Here is a 17,926-nt window from a genome sequence, read left to right on the forward strand (position 1 = left end):
CTCTAAGTCATTACACCAGAAGCAGCGTAAAATAAAATGTTCCTTATCCACAACATAACTGTGCAAGTGGCACAGCATCAGAAATATTAATTTATTCCTTCATACACAGCAAGGAAGAGCAAGCAATTACAAATTGTAACCACTGTTGTCAGTTAGCAGAACAAGTTCCTCTTCCTCTCTGTATTATCCCAAGTATACACAAATGTGTTCCAGGTGAATTAAGAAGATACCTGGGTCATGCAAGTAGGAAGGAAGCCCTTTTTTTAGTCCTGTTGTACAAATGGATATCCATACCCATAATGTTAGGTGTAGCCTGGCTTACTTTACCCATGATGCCTCTTGGATTCTCATATATCAATGAGGTTGTTGGCATCCACATTAGCTCTCTGTCTCCAGAAACGACACACAAACATTTTCAGACTAAGGGGAAGCAGATTAAAACCACAATCTGTCTTTCGGATAATATTTCTCTCAAATCAGTGTAGCTGCATAGTAGCCCAATCAAATGGAAAATGCTATGAGTCATCATGGAATTTATTCACTATTTCTTCATCCTTGGCATTTATGACTTTATTTGTTTTTTAAGGAGGAGGGTGTGGTGGCAGACACACCTGAACTGATTTCCCTTTCTAAAAACAAATATTAAACAGAGGTGCTACTGCACCACAGGAAATAACTTCAATAGCAGTTAGTCTTGTATACCACTTCATAGTGCTCCTACAGCACTCTCTGAGCAGTTTACAAATGTCAGTATATGGTCTTCATTTTACCAACCTCAGAAGAATGGAAGGCTGAGCCAAACTCGAGCCGGTCTGGATTAAACTCCTGGCAGTGGGCAGAGTCAGCCTGCAGTACTGCATTCTAACCACTGCACCACATTAGTAGTATTTATAATATGTATATATAATATGAACATGTGGGTTTGATGTTTGACTTTGACTTACAGACGTTTTTATAGCAAGTCATAAAAACACTTACATGGGAAGCATAAAGTCTATACATTTCCGTTCATGAAAACCAACCAGGAAAATCACTACCAACAGAATACTTACTTGATAAATTATACAGCTCTTTCACATTTTTTGCAATGAAGTAGGGATGTATTCATAACTGGGGCTAAAGATTTTCTTTGAACTGCACTTTCCTTCTCTTCCAAATGATAAGTGTGTATCAATAAGAAGACAGATAATGTCAAGATATAGACCAAAAAACTTGAGTTATTAAATCACTTGGATGAGGTTTGTGCTTATCCACTTTTCTAGCCAACCACAATTCCAGGAAGGTGACTAAGCAAGATGACAAACAATTGCTGTGTTACTCTTTCTTCAATGTTAGCATGTAGATACAGGCTTGTAACTTGCCTAATAGCCAAGAGCAACTAGAATTCCATGCAAGTGAGAAAGCAAGCTGTCTAAGATTTCATAGATTGCTTTATCCCTCCTTTGCAATTACAAGCATAAAAAATTAAATTCCTAACTTTTGAAGTAATAAAAAACAAGCTCAGAAGTGTAAATTTTTGTGGGTGTATTTATATATACTGGATTCACATATTGTGTTATCCATAGTTCATCAATCAAGGCACAATTGGTTGGCTTAATACTATGTTATATAAGCCTCATGTCATATAAACCTCAAGTGGTTTTCATACCACTACACTGGTTTCACATAATATAGTAAATTGGAAAAAACAATTTGTCATGTTGACTGATTTAAATCATATTTCTGTCAATCTGTTCAAAATATCTTGTTTATCTAGTCATTTTAGCCCAGTGTATTGTGCAAGTCCAGTTTCTGTTGGCAATTCAGAAACAGACAGAATTCAGTAAACCAAAGTTAATCACAGAATACAGATAACAAATATAATCATTATCTTACACTGATCACATACATTTTAGTTATGAAGCCAATTAATTGCAGTTAATTCACTAAATTGTATTTAAGAAAACCATATTTAGACACCATGTACAACATTAGCCATGTCCTGTTATAATCTTGTCCATGTATTATATCCATGATTTTGGCAGTAGTAATGAAAGTTTGATTAAAGGAGTATCCAACTAGCCTCTCATATTCTTAAAGTTAAAAGGGAATTGATTTACAATAGATCATTCATCTATATAACATAGTATTCTCTGTAATGTTTGCACAGGTTCCCCAAGTTTATGTTCAAGGGTCCTTTTTAGCCCCAGGTGACATTCTGCCTTTACTATTCTGCAAGTTACAATGCTTGCTTGTAATGTCATTCAGAAATAAAATTAAATAAACAAACATCCCATTTTCCAATCTGCTTTTTCATATTAAATGAGCACCTCCATTCAAGAAGTACAAAATAGATAAGTACTTGGGCTGAGGATTTCTGAACATCAGACATTTTTCTTAACAAGTCTTCACAAGAGCAACAGTATGAAAGCAAAATTATTTCTATTAAGGTTGTGCAAAACCTTTGAAAAGAGCAATTTACAATTTTTATTGAGCCTATACAAAGATCCTCTTCCAAAGTTTAGGCATGTCCTGCAGAAGGTTCCCACTTGCCCCTGTTTGGATATATCAGAGGCACCACTTCCAATGGACCAGAATTGGTTCACTTGTTTTAGGTTTCACCAATTTACCACGTTTCAACATCATTCTTCTTCCAAAAGCAAATTATTTTTTTTCAACTAGTGAAACAGAACAACCAATACATTCTAAACAAGAGGAAACAATTGATACTAATGCCATTAAATGAAGGTTCAGAGTGTAAATTCATACACTTACAATTTTGTGAAATTTATTCATAAAAAATGTATAACTCAGAATGTATATGGAGATTCTGTCATCCAGGTCATGGTGGTCCCAAAGGTGCTTTTTTCAAGAGGCAACTGTTTCTTCGCTTGAAGACATTTCACTTTCCATCCAAGAAGCTTCTTCAGTTGAACTTAAAAAATGCTTATTGGATCATCAAGCAAACTTCTTGGTCTTCACACAAATAACAAAGACCAGTTGCCTTTTGAAAAGCACCTTTGGTATAACCCAGAATGTATTAAACTATGCTCAGTTGTATGTAATGATTTGGCTTCTATATAGTGTATATAATTTTAAATGCCTGCATTTGCCCCATCCCTTAAAAAAATTAAGTACATCCCTCACCAATCCAAACTATAGTTTTTAATGTAGCAAAAGAATAAAAATACATGATTGGAGAATATTCAATTACATGTAGTAATATATTAGCATTTCATTTCCATTCCAGATATATTAAATTTAATATTTAACCTGACTTTACCCACTGTTTTTGTAATGAAGCTCTTGGCATGCCTTCAGTTACAAGTGGCTCTTAGCTTTGAATAAAATAATATCTATGCTCTGATCTCAAACCAAACAAACAGTGATATAGTTTAGCACAACATCAGTATTCAGATGACAACATTATTTCTTTGCTGGTAAAATCCAGCTGATTATGATCAGAAGCAAGACACCAAGTTAGATTAATCTTATTCATTTTACTTTATTTCAAGTCTATTCTGTGATCTGAAATAAACTTCTAATGAGGCTATGACCATAAACATTTGCCACATAAAAAATTCAATAAATATATTTTGTGGCATTTAAACAAAGCCTACCTTGCAATGAATAATGTCGATCATCAATCTCTGTAGAAGTTTGTTCTTCAGATACCAATGAAGTTTTAAGAGGTTCCATGCTTTTATGGACAAGTAATCACTGTACATTCATTTCAGTGGTCAAACTGGAAGATGGAAACCTAGAAGAGAAACCAACATTAATAGCAACCAACTTGACTAGATTTCTCTTATAAAACTAATGCTTTCTGTAAAAGCCTCTAGCCTTTTTTTCTTTAAGGCAATTTACCTGCTTCTGTTTGCTATGAACAATGTTTGCTAACATTATCTGGAACTGGGAACTACTCCTTTCTGAATCATAAATCTATCAGTTAGCTTTTTAGGTTGTACTCCTATTGGCTCACCTCCATTTCTGCAAAGGTCATTGCCAAAAACAAAAGATACATTTCTTGAAAAATCAAAAAAAAATGTGAAGCATAGATCGGAAAGGGGGAAGATAAATTAGAAAGTCAAACTGACAGCTTCCTGAGATACTTTCAGTTATTGTGTCCAAGAGAGAAGCTTCTTTCATTTCACCCTTAATAAATCTTTTGCAAGATGGGAACCTTTTCTTGCTCAGCAATTATTACAGCAGGTTAGATACAAAAGTAGCAGAACCAACAAAAGATTAAAAGGTAGCTGTGAAAGTAAGTTGCCTGACACAAGATTCTTGTCCTATCTGTATCTTAGCTACCACAGTGTATCCATGCAAATTCCTTTTGCAACAGATTTTATGTTTCAGCCCTGAACTTGGTAACTTGCCTAACTTTTGAATGCTAACACTTTTTAATCAAAAAACCCATATTGAGCTGCTATAGACAATGAAAACTCATCTTAATGAAAGAAAGTTCATGGACTTGATTGCAATAGATCTGTGCTATCAGCTAGTGAAAGATCTAAAGAAGAAACAGAAACAAACTATATCTAAAAGTCTAAATAAGAAACAAACAAAAAAACTGGGAGCAAGTAGAGGAGCCAAACAAATCTGCCCTTCACTCAACCACAAAAATGGCAGTAAATTTAATTTTTTTTTTCTACTGAGGTGTAGTAGATATCTAGTCCATACAATTTTGTCATTCTCTACTGTTTTGGATCAAAATTCCTCAGTCCTGAGAAAAACACCTCTTCACTTCTATTTGTTTAAAACTTTAAAAACAAATCTCTCTAACACAGACAATCAACCTTTAACCGATGGAATCCTTACTTTGTGATCTAATGGAAAAACAGAAAGGCAAGATGAATACATGGAGGGGAGATCTGTCAGCAGTAATTTGGTGCAGCAGAAGTGAAGTCTCTGGGATTCAATTCACTCATATTAGTAAGCCAGAATCGGGGTTTGTTTGGTTTATGCCTTAAAAGTGTTATGCAAAGTCAGTCAATTATGGTTTATTTTTGTTCTATGAAAAGACAAAACTTAAAACAGTGTGCGAACTTAACCTAAATCTAATCTACACTTTGTTCTAAAACTAAACATTGGGGGGAACTGATAAATCTGGGGAAAAAACTGTTCATAATGGTTTCTTTGTGATAGAATGGAAAGTCTCCATAAGGAAGCAACTTGTAACTCAATAATCTGGGATTGTGCCCCTTTGAAGAAGCAGAACATGGAAGTTTGTTTGTTGGCTGGATTGGATTGGATTGGACTGGATTCAACAGGAGAGCAGTTCTCCATCCTCTACATTACATTGTTTTACCTTATGTTTGTTTAAATGTTATTGAAACACAGTAATTTCCACACAGGCCTGTTCCATTTAATTCTCCAGAGAGTATTTATTTATGATCTTGCCATGAATTCTGAATCACTTTGTTTCCTTATATGGCCAGAGTCTTCTATATAAGCAAATGAATACTTCCAGCAATACACTGTTAATTTATAACATAGGTCAGATGAGAGAAAACTTAAGATTGGCACAGGCTTTGTGTAACTAGCTTTCAGTTTTCATTTTAAGTGCTGAACAGAAACATTGATTTTTTAACATCCTGGAGGAATCAGGAACATAAAATTCCTGCAATCACTTCTCTGGTACAAACAGATTTTCTTATTCCATTACCATTCCTAAAACTTATCTATGTATGCAGGATAAACAATTTTTTTTTGTTTTTCTGGATTGTACTACATCATTATGTCCCTGGAGAAGGGAGGACCGAATGTCTGAATGCTGAACCACTCACATACGAAAGAGATTATTATAAAACCCTGTTTCTTAACACAACGATAGTCTACATGCAAGAGTTATTTTAATGAAAATACGTTTAAATCCTTCATTGTATATTAGCTATATATTAGTAGAGTTCAGGGAAAACAGCAGCACCATGTGATTCTGATAGTTGTATGTTGGAGTTTAATGGACACTAAAACAAAATCACATGGTAAAGCTAACTCCCCCTCCTAACAGTGTATACAAGGGTTTAATAATATGTTCTTAAATCTGAAACATGCCTGTAAAAATTAAGATATTGAATATTTATTGATATTCAAATTAAACAATTTATATGGCAACCCATCTTAAGCAACTCTGAGCAAATTAAACAAGCATAAAACCTGTAAATTAAAAAGAAATCAGTGCTTGCTCACACAACAAAATTATAATATGGACGAACTTATGCAGAACCAATATTGTGTGAGCCACTGTGTTCTGGACCAGTTGTAACTTTTGTGTGGTCTCCAAGGGCAGCTCCACTTTGCAATAATATAGCTAAGAGGTGACTAAGGCATGAATGACTGTGAGGCTTCCCAGCCCTGGAAAACATGTAATTGGTGCACAAGACAAATCTGTGCAAAGGGCGCTTAGCCACCTGCTCATCAAACAAGAGCCATGAGTTCAGGCGAACCTCTAAACACATCCAGAGTCAAAGGAGACAGACCACCAGATGTTGAAGGCCAAAACCCAAAAGCCATTTTATCCTGCTTTCTCTGTCTCCCTAAGATAGATGTCTTCCTTTACCCAACTGATGAGTGCTGATTTCATATCAGCAAAAAGAGAACAGAATAAGCACTATATACATATTTGATTCAAAACAGTACCATAACCATCATGTATCATTGTGCAAATGATACAAATTGCATCAGTTGTGCAAACACTTCCTGATACCATTTGCTGTTATTGTTTCCTTCCCATGGTCACCATGTATTAATAGAAAATCCAAGATAAAATATAAATCAATAAGTGTGACTGAGGAGGACCAGCCCAATCAACTTAGTAAGCTTAATGGTTGAATGAAGATTTGAGTCTGGGTTTTGCCTAGCTAGAATAAAATTAGAATAGAATAGAGCTGGAAGGGACCTTGGAGGTCTTCCAGTCCAGCCTCCTGCTCAAGCAGGAGATCCTATACCATTTCAGACAAATAGCTGTCCAGTCTCTTGTTAAAAACTTCCAGTGATGAAGCACCCACAATGTCTGAAGGCAAGCTGTTGCACTGGTTGTTAGGAAGTTTCTCCTTAGTTCTAAGTTGCTTCTTTCCTTGATTAGTTTTCATCCATTGTTTCTTGTCCTGCCTTCCAGTACTTTGGAAAATAATTCAGTCTGGAAGAATAATAATTAGTCTGGAAGAAACATAGCAACCATGACCTGATTATCTATCTTGCATAAAGTATGCCTGCAAGGAAAAGAAAAGTAATTGCACCACAGTTATTATAATCTGGGAAACTATTTGGTATTAGCCCAGTTTAAAACAAAGAACCTCTCTATTGATAAGAGAAAGCATGGGGTTCGAAGGGAGGCAAATATATTTCTGGAGTGGTAAGTTTGATGGGCAGCTTAACTGAGATTATTCCAGGGAAGGAAAAGTCAGTTTAGGAATCAAACATCAAAAGAGCAAGATGTTGATTCCCAAAAGTGAGAAAGCCACATATTCTAGTATATTTGGCTTGGAAGCCGGCCACCATTATATAAATAGACCCACAGCTGAAATCTCATAGAGGAAAAAGAAAAGGCCCAACTTAGTTTTGTCCTGAAAATAACACATTGAAAAATTTCCATAGCAGGAACTGGAAAATAGCAGCAACAATATTGTATTTATAGTTTGTCTGTTTGTTTATTTCTCTGTCCTTCCATTCCAAACTGCTTTAAGTGATATATAAGAAAAAAGACAATATTTTAAAAACAATACTGCTAAAAACATTCCCCTACCCCACAACCAGGGCTGTTGAATCTTGGGGGCGGGGGGTGGGGGAGAAATAGAAGATGTACATATCTTAAAAAATTCTTCAGAGTGTAGTGTCTGGAATATGCACAGACACGGAGATTGGATTCTCTAGCTAAAATCACCATTGGCATGAAGACTGCAAGCTTTCTCTAAGCCAAGGCTGTAGCTCAGTGGCACACTAGCTTGTTTGAATGTCTAAATACTAGCAGAAATGGTTATCAATTCATTGAGACGCTATTAATTTAGAGGAATCAGGGGGAGTTTGAATCCATTAATGTATTTTCTTCTCTCTTCCAATGAAGTGAAAAATTAAGTACAGGTAGCCCTCGACTGAACAACCACAACTGAGCCCAAAATTTCTGTTGCTAAGTGAGACCTTTGTTACATGAGTTTTGACCCATTTTATGATCTTTCTTTGCCACACTTTTATAAAGTGAATCACTGCAGTTGTTAAATTAGTAGCACAGTTAAGTGAATCTGGCTTTCCCGTTGACTTTGCTCATCGGAAAGTCTCAACAAGTGATCACATGACCCAGGGACACTGCAACCATCATAGATATGAATCAGTTGACAGATGTCTGACTTTTGATCACATGATCATGGGGATGTTGCAACGGTTATAAGTTTGAAAGATAGTCGTAAGTCACTTTTTCAGTGCCTTTGTAACTTTGAACAGTCACTATGCATTCTGTTGTAAGTCAAGGATTACCTGCATTAATATTACAGGAAAAACAGAACAACACATTTTGGAAGATAATATATTGGCAAAACCTTCAAATCACCCAACATTTAAGGCAGAGCTTCTCTGACTGGATCAAACAAGTGTGTTTTCAAACTGTGTGATACCGTCTATGGAGGTTTATTGCACATCTACAGTATATACTACTAAAAGACATAACAATTTTATATGTTGTAACATATAACGTGTATTTTACTTAACAATTTTATAAAATGGTATGTGAGGCTCAAGCCCAGAGACAACACAGCAAAATCCAATTGAGTTCAATCCTTTATTGGCTTACACCTATTGGACAGAGTCTTGCCAAACTAAAGCTGCAACCTACTAGATGTATCCTGAGAGATTCACTAAAAAGTCCTTACAATGGACATTGTGGCAGGGTTCTTCTCTGCCTTTTGTAAAGGTCAAACCCAAAGCAGTACAGGGGATATGGGATGTGGTAGTGGCAGCTTGCTTTCTTGCTTTATTTATTTGGATACCAATAAACTGCTATGAAAAGCTACTTCTCATCCAGTTCTTAATGTATATGATTAATTCAGTCAAGGCAGAACAAGGGTTTCATTCTGTCTATTAAAATTCTATGCAGAGCTTTGCTGAAATGCATGTGCATTGGCCATGTCTGATGCTCTGGGATATACGATTAAATAAGTAATGAGTTTAAGCTACCTTGTGGCCAAATCTAATGGAGATATCTCTGTGACACCTTGGGCCAGAACTAGTAGAGAGATTCCTAATGATTTTTTTTTAATGCAGAGTATCTTGGGATCAACCCTCCTGGAGAAGTTCCTGGGGCCAGAATTGTTAGCGATGTTCCTGTGATACTTCAAATCAATTTTAATAAAGCCTGGAACTGATTGACTAGCTCAGGATGTCAAACATGAGAAGTCCAGAGGAATGTTTTGGAAGATTATGCTGAATGATAGACCCCCCAACACACACAAAACACGATCCACTGTAGTTGTGTGAACAGAGAAGAAAGAAAATGCAGATATGTCACTGGCCCCAGGATAGGCATAACACAGTTGGCTCCCACTTAACTCATATTTAATTTTTGCTCCTAAATCAAGTGAAACAGGCTACCCTTGCTGAGCAACACAGGGGAGACTTAGATAGTTTTGGAAATGAAGATCCTGTGATGCTAATGCATAAAGAGGAATGAGGGAAGGAAGGAAGGAATTTTTCCTGGAAGTGGTACCAACACACAGGAGACATAGAATAACAGAGTGTACCCAACTCACTTTGCAACTGGAAGGTGTTTTTCTAAAAAACAATAAGGCTATAAAATTCAGTTAAGCTTCCAAATGAATTCAGAAAACAATATTTTTAAAAAGCCCAAATATATTAATTTTTAATACTGATTGATTTTTAAAAACAGGAAGAAAACACATTCAGGGGAAATGTGAAAAATAGGATTCATTCCGGAGAACAGAGTGGAGAAACAGACAGGTCTTGTTATTAAAACAACAGTAAAAAAAATCCAATCAAGAAAAATCTGTTGGGGATGCACCATATAGCATAGATGACCTACTTCTTCTTTTTTCCTTTGCATCCCTCCCCTGGGTACCAACATTTCTGCAGTAGAAATGCTGAAGCAAAAGTTCTTTGGGCTTATTTTGTTCAAAGAGATAGCAAGACAAGAACAAATGAGAGATTGGCAATTAAAGCACTGTTAATTTGGTAAGCAGATGAGAAACAAGGAAAAGCAGCCTTAAGAAAGAAAGAAAGAAAGAAAGAAAGAAAGAAAGAAAGAAAGAAAGAAAGAAAGAAAGAAAGAAAGAAAGAAACAAACAAACAAACAAACAAACATACATTATCATTTTACTTAGAATGTTTCACACATATTGTTCACTTTGGCCTGGCTGTTTCATTAGTGGAATTCTATCTTGAGAAAATCACAAGGAATATATTGAAAGTGTAACATGCATTTTGCAACTATTTATTTTTTGTTTCCTTTCTGACTGCTGAAATGGGCCATTGAATTTGAAACTGTAATTCTTCTCTTACATCCAGTAAGTCCCCAAGGATCTTGTGGGCAGAGGAAGGAAGACATGGGAATCTTTAATAAATCCATTGTCACAGACTGATAATTTTCTCCTAAAGGTGGAGACTCTCAGGATGATGAATGGACCAGTGAGAATTTAAATGCTTCATTCTTATAAGCTATTCTGTAGTAAAAACATGGCTTTTACAACCAATTTAAATTTTTCTGGTGATGCAGATCAAGGATGAGTTCAAAAGAGAATAACGTCACATGTCATCATTTGCCACCCCCAAGTTCAAATACTGAAAGAGAGCAAATGATAAACCTAACAAGATTCATCAGGCTAGAAAATTCAAAACTCTGTTTTTTAAAATCGTAAGTTATCTACGCTCTTTGGTTTGTAGAAAAAAGTACATTTGTGAAATAATACCAGGAAATATTGGGTCAATCATAAAAGTCTGAAAATCTGCATTCTAGGAGAAGGAACATAGTTCAGAGAAACAGTGCATGTATGGAAGGTCCATTTCCTAATCCTTGGCACCTCCAGACAGATTGGGATGGACTCTAATCTGGAATCACAAAGGATAGGTATACCTGGTGCCATCCAGAGGTGGTATTCAGCAGGTTGTGACCAGTTCTGGAGAATCGGTAGTGGAAATTTGGAGTAGTTCAGAGAACTGGCAAATACCGCCTCTGACTGCCACCCCCACCCCCCACCCCCATCTATTCTCTGCCTCCCGAGTCCCAGCTGATCGACCGGGTCTTCTTTTGTTTCCCTGAACAGGAGAAGAGAGCTGGAAAGCAGGCAAGTGGAGTGGGGTGGGAATGGAGATTTTACAGTATCCGTCCCCTACCACGCCCACCAAGCCACACCCCACCAAGCCACACCCACAGAACCAGTAGTAAAAAAAAAATCCCACCACTAGTGCCATCCAGTTTTATTGGACTGCAATTCCTATCATCCCAATCAATACAACATCCCAATCAATACAACAAGTGATGGAAGAGAGAGCCAGGGTGTACAAACAATACATCAGATCTGATTCTACAAAGATGCTTCTATAAAGGAGTAAGTGGGTGACTTTGGGGGATGAAGGAAAGAGATACTGCTTAGGAAACAATCATACAAGAGAGAGGGGGGCCACAAGGATTTAATGATAAAGAAACTTAGGAAGGCTCTGTCCTAATTGATCAGACAGGTAAATGTGGCAGTGGGGAGTTTGTATCTTCAGTCTTACAAAATTGATGTCAGCCCTCCTGAGTAAACCAGACAGGTAAGAAATATCTAGATACACTAAATCTACTTTATTGTAAGGTTACATTAAGAGTATCTTGTAAGTTTAAAGATGCAAACTTCCCAGCTGGAAAGGATGGATCCTTCCTAAGTTTCTTTCTCTGATTTTTAAGTCACTGAGGGCCCTCTCTTATCTGTTTCCTAGACAGCATCTTTTTCTTTGGCTTCCAAGGTCATCTAGCCCCTTATAGCTTTAGAGTATCAGTGGATCATCTTTGTACCAGTCTGGAACTCTTTAAAACAGCTGCATCCTTTCCAAAGAATCATGCGGCATTGTGGCAATTGCAATGAGATTGCCATGCAATATGTGTCTGCTTTAGAAGAGTTTTAGAAAGGTGTTGTTTGGACTCTTGAACTTCTGAAGCAGCTTTTCTAAATTATCACACAGCCCTTAATAGTGGCTAGCTGAACCAATAGATTGTCTCAGATATGGTCAACCAAACCCACATGTGAAAAGTTCAAATTAGAATTAATTGTTTGTTTTTAAAAATTAGTTTTTCATAAGTTCATTTTCTACAATGGCACAGCTAATGAAAAAAAAATCAATTGTTAGATAAGATTTCTTGCCCTCTGAAGAATTTCATTGTTTTCTCCCCCTCTGGCATTACTGCCATCATTGCTAAGTATGAATCCTGATGATAAATGGCATGAACAACTAATCCCATAACCCACTTGAATATTTTCAATAAGCTGAATTGCAGAAAACAACGGCTTAAGCTTTTCATGGCAGGGAAATAAAATGCTATTTGCTACAAAATTATATTTAATCCCTTCCAAAGTTTGTGATCACTTTAACCACAGTTTAGTATTTGGTTTACTGTACAGTTGCTTGGGACAGTCACAGTTTCATATACTATTCAAACTGAGTGGAGTGGTAAGATATAGAAATGGGAGTGAGTGCAAATTGATTTTTCTACAAGTGCAGCCCATTTGGATGTCCTATATAATACATGCACAATATGTCCTATATAATACATGCACAATATATCCTATATAATACATGCACAATATGTCCTATATAATACATGCACAATATATCCTATATAATACATGCACAATATGTCCTATATAATACATGCACAATATGTCCTATATAATACATGTACAGTTGAATGCATACAAAATTTCCATACAAGATTTCTCAAGATAAATATAGAATGGATAAAAATAAGCTGTTCTTTATCCTAGGTAGATCAGTCTATATCATGTTACCATGTTTGCTTATTAGGCTTTTAATAAACAGTGCCAGTTACTCAACTCCCCAAAGATGGCTGGAATATCAAGTGAAGAGAAAATCAAAACAGAAATTTAACTGCTGGGCTGCTTGATCATACTTAGCTTCAACCACAAAAAAGCATGTTGCACAAATGCATGAAGGTTTACAAAGTTTGATTATATACAGTTTTATTTTGATTAAAAGCTTAACAGTGTGCAATTGACAGTCTGTTTTCATCTTCTACCTTTAACTGCACATCAGTATGAAGGTTTTCCCTATTACATAATTGCTATGCCCAAAACAGTTCCTCTACTAAATTTCTGTACGGCAGGCTGCTCTTAAAGACACAGAAGCAGGGAATGTAAAAATGCAGACTTTGACATTTAAGTGTTACTCTCATAATTCAAACTGGAAGGGAGAATTTAGGATTTGCCTCAAAAAAAGTTAATCATCTTTACACATACTCTATTCTCCTCTATTCAACTTCCCAAGTTTACTTCTTTAGTTCAGCAGAAGTCTAGGTAAGCAGCCCTGTTCCAACATTCACCATTCACGCCTAAAGTACAAGAGTAAAAGGAGGTATATGTCAATTCAAGTAACTTTGTCAACTTTATGAATAAAAAATCTGAGTAGGTCAGGCAAGGGCAGGTGAGGATGAACATTAGCAAACTTTGTCCCTTTCAACTTTGAAAGACAAGGAGCAGCTAATGAAAAAAAAAAGCATTTTAAGATCATCGCCTCATCTTTTTCCATCTGCTTCTTGAATAGTTGCACTATAGTTGCACTATACCTGGAGTGTCAAACTCACATCAGCATGGCAATGTCATGTGACATGTCAGGACTTTTTATCCCCTTTGCTAAACCAGGGGCGGGCTTGGCCAGCACGTAACACAAAACGTGCAGGCCTTGAGTTTGACAGCCCTGCACCATACTGGTATTTGAAAATCCTTTCAAAATCCAATCCATTAATACTATATAGCTTTCCAGATTATGGTTCCCAAGTCGGAAATGAGCTGTAGGGTTTGGGAGTATCATTTTCTTTCTGAGGTTTCTCGTTCACAGTAAGTCTCACCTATTTTTATGGTTTCATGTTACATATATAGTCAAGTCAAATTCTGGAGAAAGTCAATAGTATTCCCTCGACCATTCACAACCTACAATTATAAGTTCTGGCTTGAGGGCAACCCAAGTTAGCTCTAATTGTCATTAGTCCCAATGTAGACTTGATGTAAGCAACAGATACAGGAGAATAAGGAGGAATATTTTAGTTCCTCAAAATAATAAGAAGGAGGTGATACAAGAAATGATGAAATTGTTATACTTCACAACAACCTTCTCTGAATAGTAGCTTTCAGTTGCTTTGGGTTTAGCATTCCCATCCATATCAGTTCCATCTCACAGGCCTTATAATTAGTTGTTTCATCTCACATTTTAGCAACATCTCAAGCAGGATGAGAATGCTTCACAGTATTAATAGAATAGAATAAGGCCCATTGATTTAAAGGGATTTACTCGAAGTATGACTGAGTACAAAATCCCATCTACTTTCTTCAGTATTTCTTACCACAGCTCCAAATGGTGAGACAGGATTCCTATTTATGAGAGAGGGAAGAATAACGTTGAAAGAGAAAAGCATTTATGGCACTCAGGGTGTATGTAAGATTTCAACTAGAAACAAACATGAATTACAACATGTGGTTTCTCATGATCCATCATTAACAATTGTTAACAAAAGTCTTACAAAATACTTCCAAGATTTCTATTGAGTCAGTTCTGGTATCTGATGTTTATGCTTGGAAAAATTAAAGGAAACTTTAAGAAAGACTGACAAGATAGTTTGAAACTAATACCAATGACATAATAGGAGTTAATTCAAAGAAGCAATTACTGACAGACAATTCTGGCAAAATGATAGCAGTGGGGTCATGTAGAGTTGGAAGCAATTAACAACAAAATTAACTACTGATTTGTTCTGTGTTATTATCATCATATAATTTTATTTTTGAAAGATACCTTGAAAGTTGTTGTGATTAATCTGATTTGTAGTCACAGCTACAGTAAAATAGTATCTTGGTTCACAAGTACTCCCTCCACTCCATGTTATAGAAATTTCCATAAAGTATCTTTGCACTACCATATTTTTCTATTGCCTATATTTCATTCACAGAAAATTCCATCCTAATCATTTGCATTACTTCCTCACAAAACACCATCTTAAATAAAGATCACCCATCCCATTCACTCAGAAGTTAGTTTTCTGAAATGTTTGATGAAAAGATTGCCTCTGTTAGAATTCATCTGCAATCCACTTTGTTCCCACTTTTGATCCCCAAAGTATTTTTACATGTTAAACCATCTTTAGACATTTCTAATCTGCATCAATCTAATCAATGTCACATTTCTTAAATTCTACCTTGCAGCAAGTAATGACTTTATGTGCCTTTAAGTCAAACTTTCATCCTCTGCTTATTATTTTTTCCTATGAATATGCAATATTTATTACATGCAGCTGATGTTATCTAAATTTTGTAAACAGTCAAGAAACAGTATCTTGCCTTGAAATACGCAATAGAAATCTATTAATAAACATGAATAAAATTCACTTCTGTGCTTTCCTAAGACTTCTCTACTTTGATCATTTCAAAACAAAATAAATTTAAAATACTGTCTTCTCCTCCAACACTACCACCACCACCTTGTAAAGGGGTAGAAACTTGGGCCACCATACTTCATAGCTGACTGTCCCTAACTATATTTTTATGGGGGGGTTCCCCAATCTCAAAATGTTTTTGTTATTTTTTCACTACCAGTCCAAAACTAAGCTGGTTTCTTTTTTTAACTTAGAAGAAGTCCGTTATCGGAGCAGAGAAGCGGGTTAAATAATAGGTTGGGGAGAGAAAGTGGAGTTGACACCTTCGAGAGAACAAAGGCGGCTACAGACAACAAAGGCCGCCAGGTAAAGCAACCAGCCAATAAAATGCAGGCGCGAGGAAATCGCCCAGCAAAGCGAAGGAGGGGCGGTCAGGAAGGGAGGGAAAGGGACTCAGCCTTAAAAAGGCGGGTCGCTCCTTGGACCCGATCCAGGGCATCCCAGGTCGCAGCCGGGCGGAGGAAGGGAAGGGAAGGGAACTTTCCCGGAGAAAAAGACACGCCGCGGGAGGACTCGGTTTCTTCCTCCCCTTCTCAACTCGAGCAAATGGCCCGTTTCTTTTTCAACCTAATCCTTCCCGCCCAGACATGTTTGGCTCCGCTCTCGGGAGAGTTTACAGAGGCTCTTTTGGTACCCTGGGCGCGCGCTCGCACTCTCTCTCTCTCTCTCTCTCTCTCTCTCTCACACACACACACACACACACACACACACACACACACGGGGTGGGTGGGTGGGAAAGACTGGATTCTTTCTCTCCACTTCCTCATTCAGGGATGCTTCAACAAACTAACTACGAATAACTCGACCAGCAACAATAATAAAACCAGCAACGTCAACAACAAAATCCCCCTTTATTTTAACGCTCAAGCGGTTCTTTTCTCCTTGCTCCAGAAACTTGGCGGGCGCGCAGGACCTCCCCCGTTTCCCCAACTGCAAGCCCATCTACGCGGGAAGAGCATTCCGCAGCTGCAACGCTGCTCCCCCGCCTGAGAAGCCCCCAACCCCCCGACGCTGCGGGCTGGCGTAGCTACGAATGGGCATCCCCGCGCGGGGCGGCGGCAGCTCTCTTTGATTGTCCCTGGAGAAAAACACGAAGAGAAAGACTCACTTTTCGGCGCGCTCTGTTATCCTAGATCTGAGGGGGGCAGCCGCTCCAGATGGGCTCTGGAAGGGGGGGGAGGTGGATGATGGGCTGGAAGGGGAGGGAGCGACGAAAGACGGAGAGGGGAAAGGTCTCTGGGCGGCCCCGCTTGGATCCGTCTCTCTCCTCACAGGTTGGGGCTTTGCTCTTCGACGCCCTCGCCGTTCCCTCGGGAGCGCAAACTCCGCCCCAAACCCGCCGGGCCCGGTCTGATTTCTCTGGCTCCGGCCGTTACCGTGACCGTTTCGAGTGTCGGAAACGGAGATTGCGGCTCCCCGCCTCGCCCTCTTTCTACTTGGCCGATGGCCCGCCAGGCCGCCCCCGGGAGAGGAGGAATAAGGAGGAGGTTCTGTTTGGCTCTCGTGAGTTCGTTTCCACCGCCCCCTTTGGCCAGGCAAACAAACAAACAGCACGTGGCTGGGAAAGGGAAGGTTGGCCAGGCAAAGGGCACCTGCTGTGGCCGGAGGAGAGGCGGCCCGTCGACTGCTCGGTTGTCGGGCAAAGGGAAACTGAGTTATTGCTATTATGTAGTCGAGTTAAGCTCGGATCGGGAAGGAAGATGGCGCGAGCGCTGAACTTTCCTCAAGACAGGCGTTGCGTGACGGGACTAGCCGGGGTGAAGTTTAAACCGGGTCTTTCTGCTTCTCATCAAGTGGCAAACCCCGTAGGAGTAAATTTTTACAAACCAGAAAGTGTGATCGTGACAGGTGTAGAAATTAACTCTGGGTCGACCTACATCCTCAATTCACTTCGGAGAATTCGTTCTCTTAGGGTGCATACAGTCGAATAAGGTCTGTGGAGATGCTCAGTCATCCAGGTCATGGTTGTCCCAAAGGTGCTTTTTCAAGAGGTGACTGGACTTTCTGTTTTTTTTTTTCTTTTAAGATGTTTCACTTCTCATCCAAGAAGCTTCAGCTCTTCTTCAGAGGCTTCTTGGATGAGAAGCGAAACGTCTTCAAAAAAAAAAAAAAAAAAAAGCCCAGAAAGTACAGTTGCCTCTTGAGAAAGTACCTTTGGGACAGTCAGATAAGGAAATTGAATATAAAATCACATGGATCTGCAAATCCCTATCTTTTTTTTCTTGGAATCAATTCCGAAGCATCATCCAAGCTTTGCTAAGTGCTTTAAAAGCTGAGCAAATTAACTCAGGTAAATTAACTCAG

The 17,926-nt window shown here is 38.1% G+C and overlaps 1 protein-coding gene across 11 annotated transcripts in view; it reads right to left on the reverse strand.

The window, feature by feature from the left end:
• SYNE2 (spectrin repeat containing nuclear envelope protein 2) overlaps positions 1 to 17,125 on the reverse strand; it is a 229,008-nt gene extending 211,883 nt beyond the window's left edge. For all 11 annotated transcript variants that reach the window (XM_087922313.1, XM_087922312.1, XM_087922311.1 and 8 more), the window contains exons 1-2: positions 16,731 to 17,125; positions 3,600 to 3,739 (exon numbers count right to left, since the gene is read on the reverse strand). In XM_087922313.1, coding sequence (XP_087778439.1) covers positions 3,600 to 3,678 — 79 coding nt within the window. In that variant the 5' untranslated portion in view covers positions 3,679 to 3,739; positions 16,731 to 17,125. The remainder of the gene's footprint in view (positions 1 to 3,599; positions 3,740 to 16,730) is intronic.
• Positions 17,126 to 17,926: the final 801 nt, after the last annotated feature.

Source organism: Pseudonaja textilis, chromosome 1, assembly GCF_049901715.1.
Source record: "Pseudonaja textilis isolate UNSWEBS1 chromosome 1, rPseTex1.2, whole genome shotgun sequence".
Taxonomy (NCBI): domain Eukaryota; kingdom Metazoa; phylum Chordata; class Lepidosauria; order Squamata; family Elapidae; genus Pseudonaja; species Pseudonaja textilis.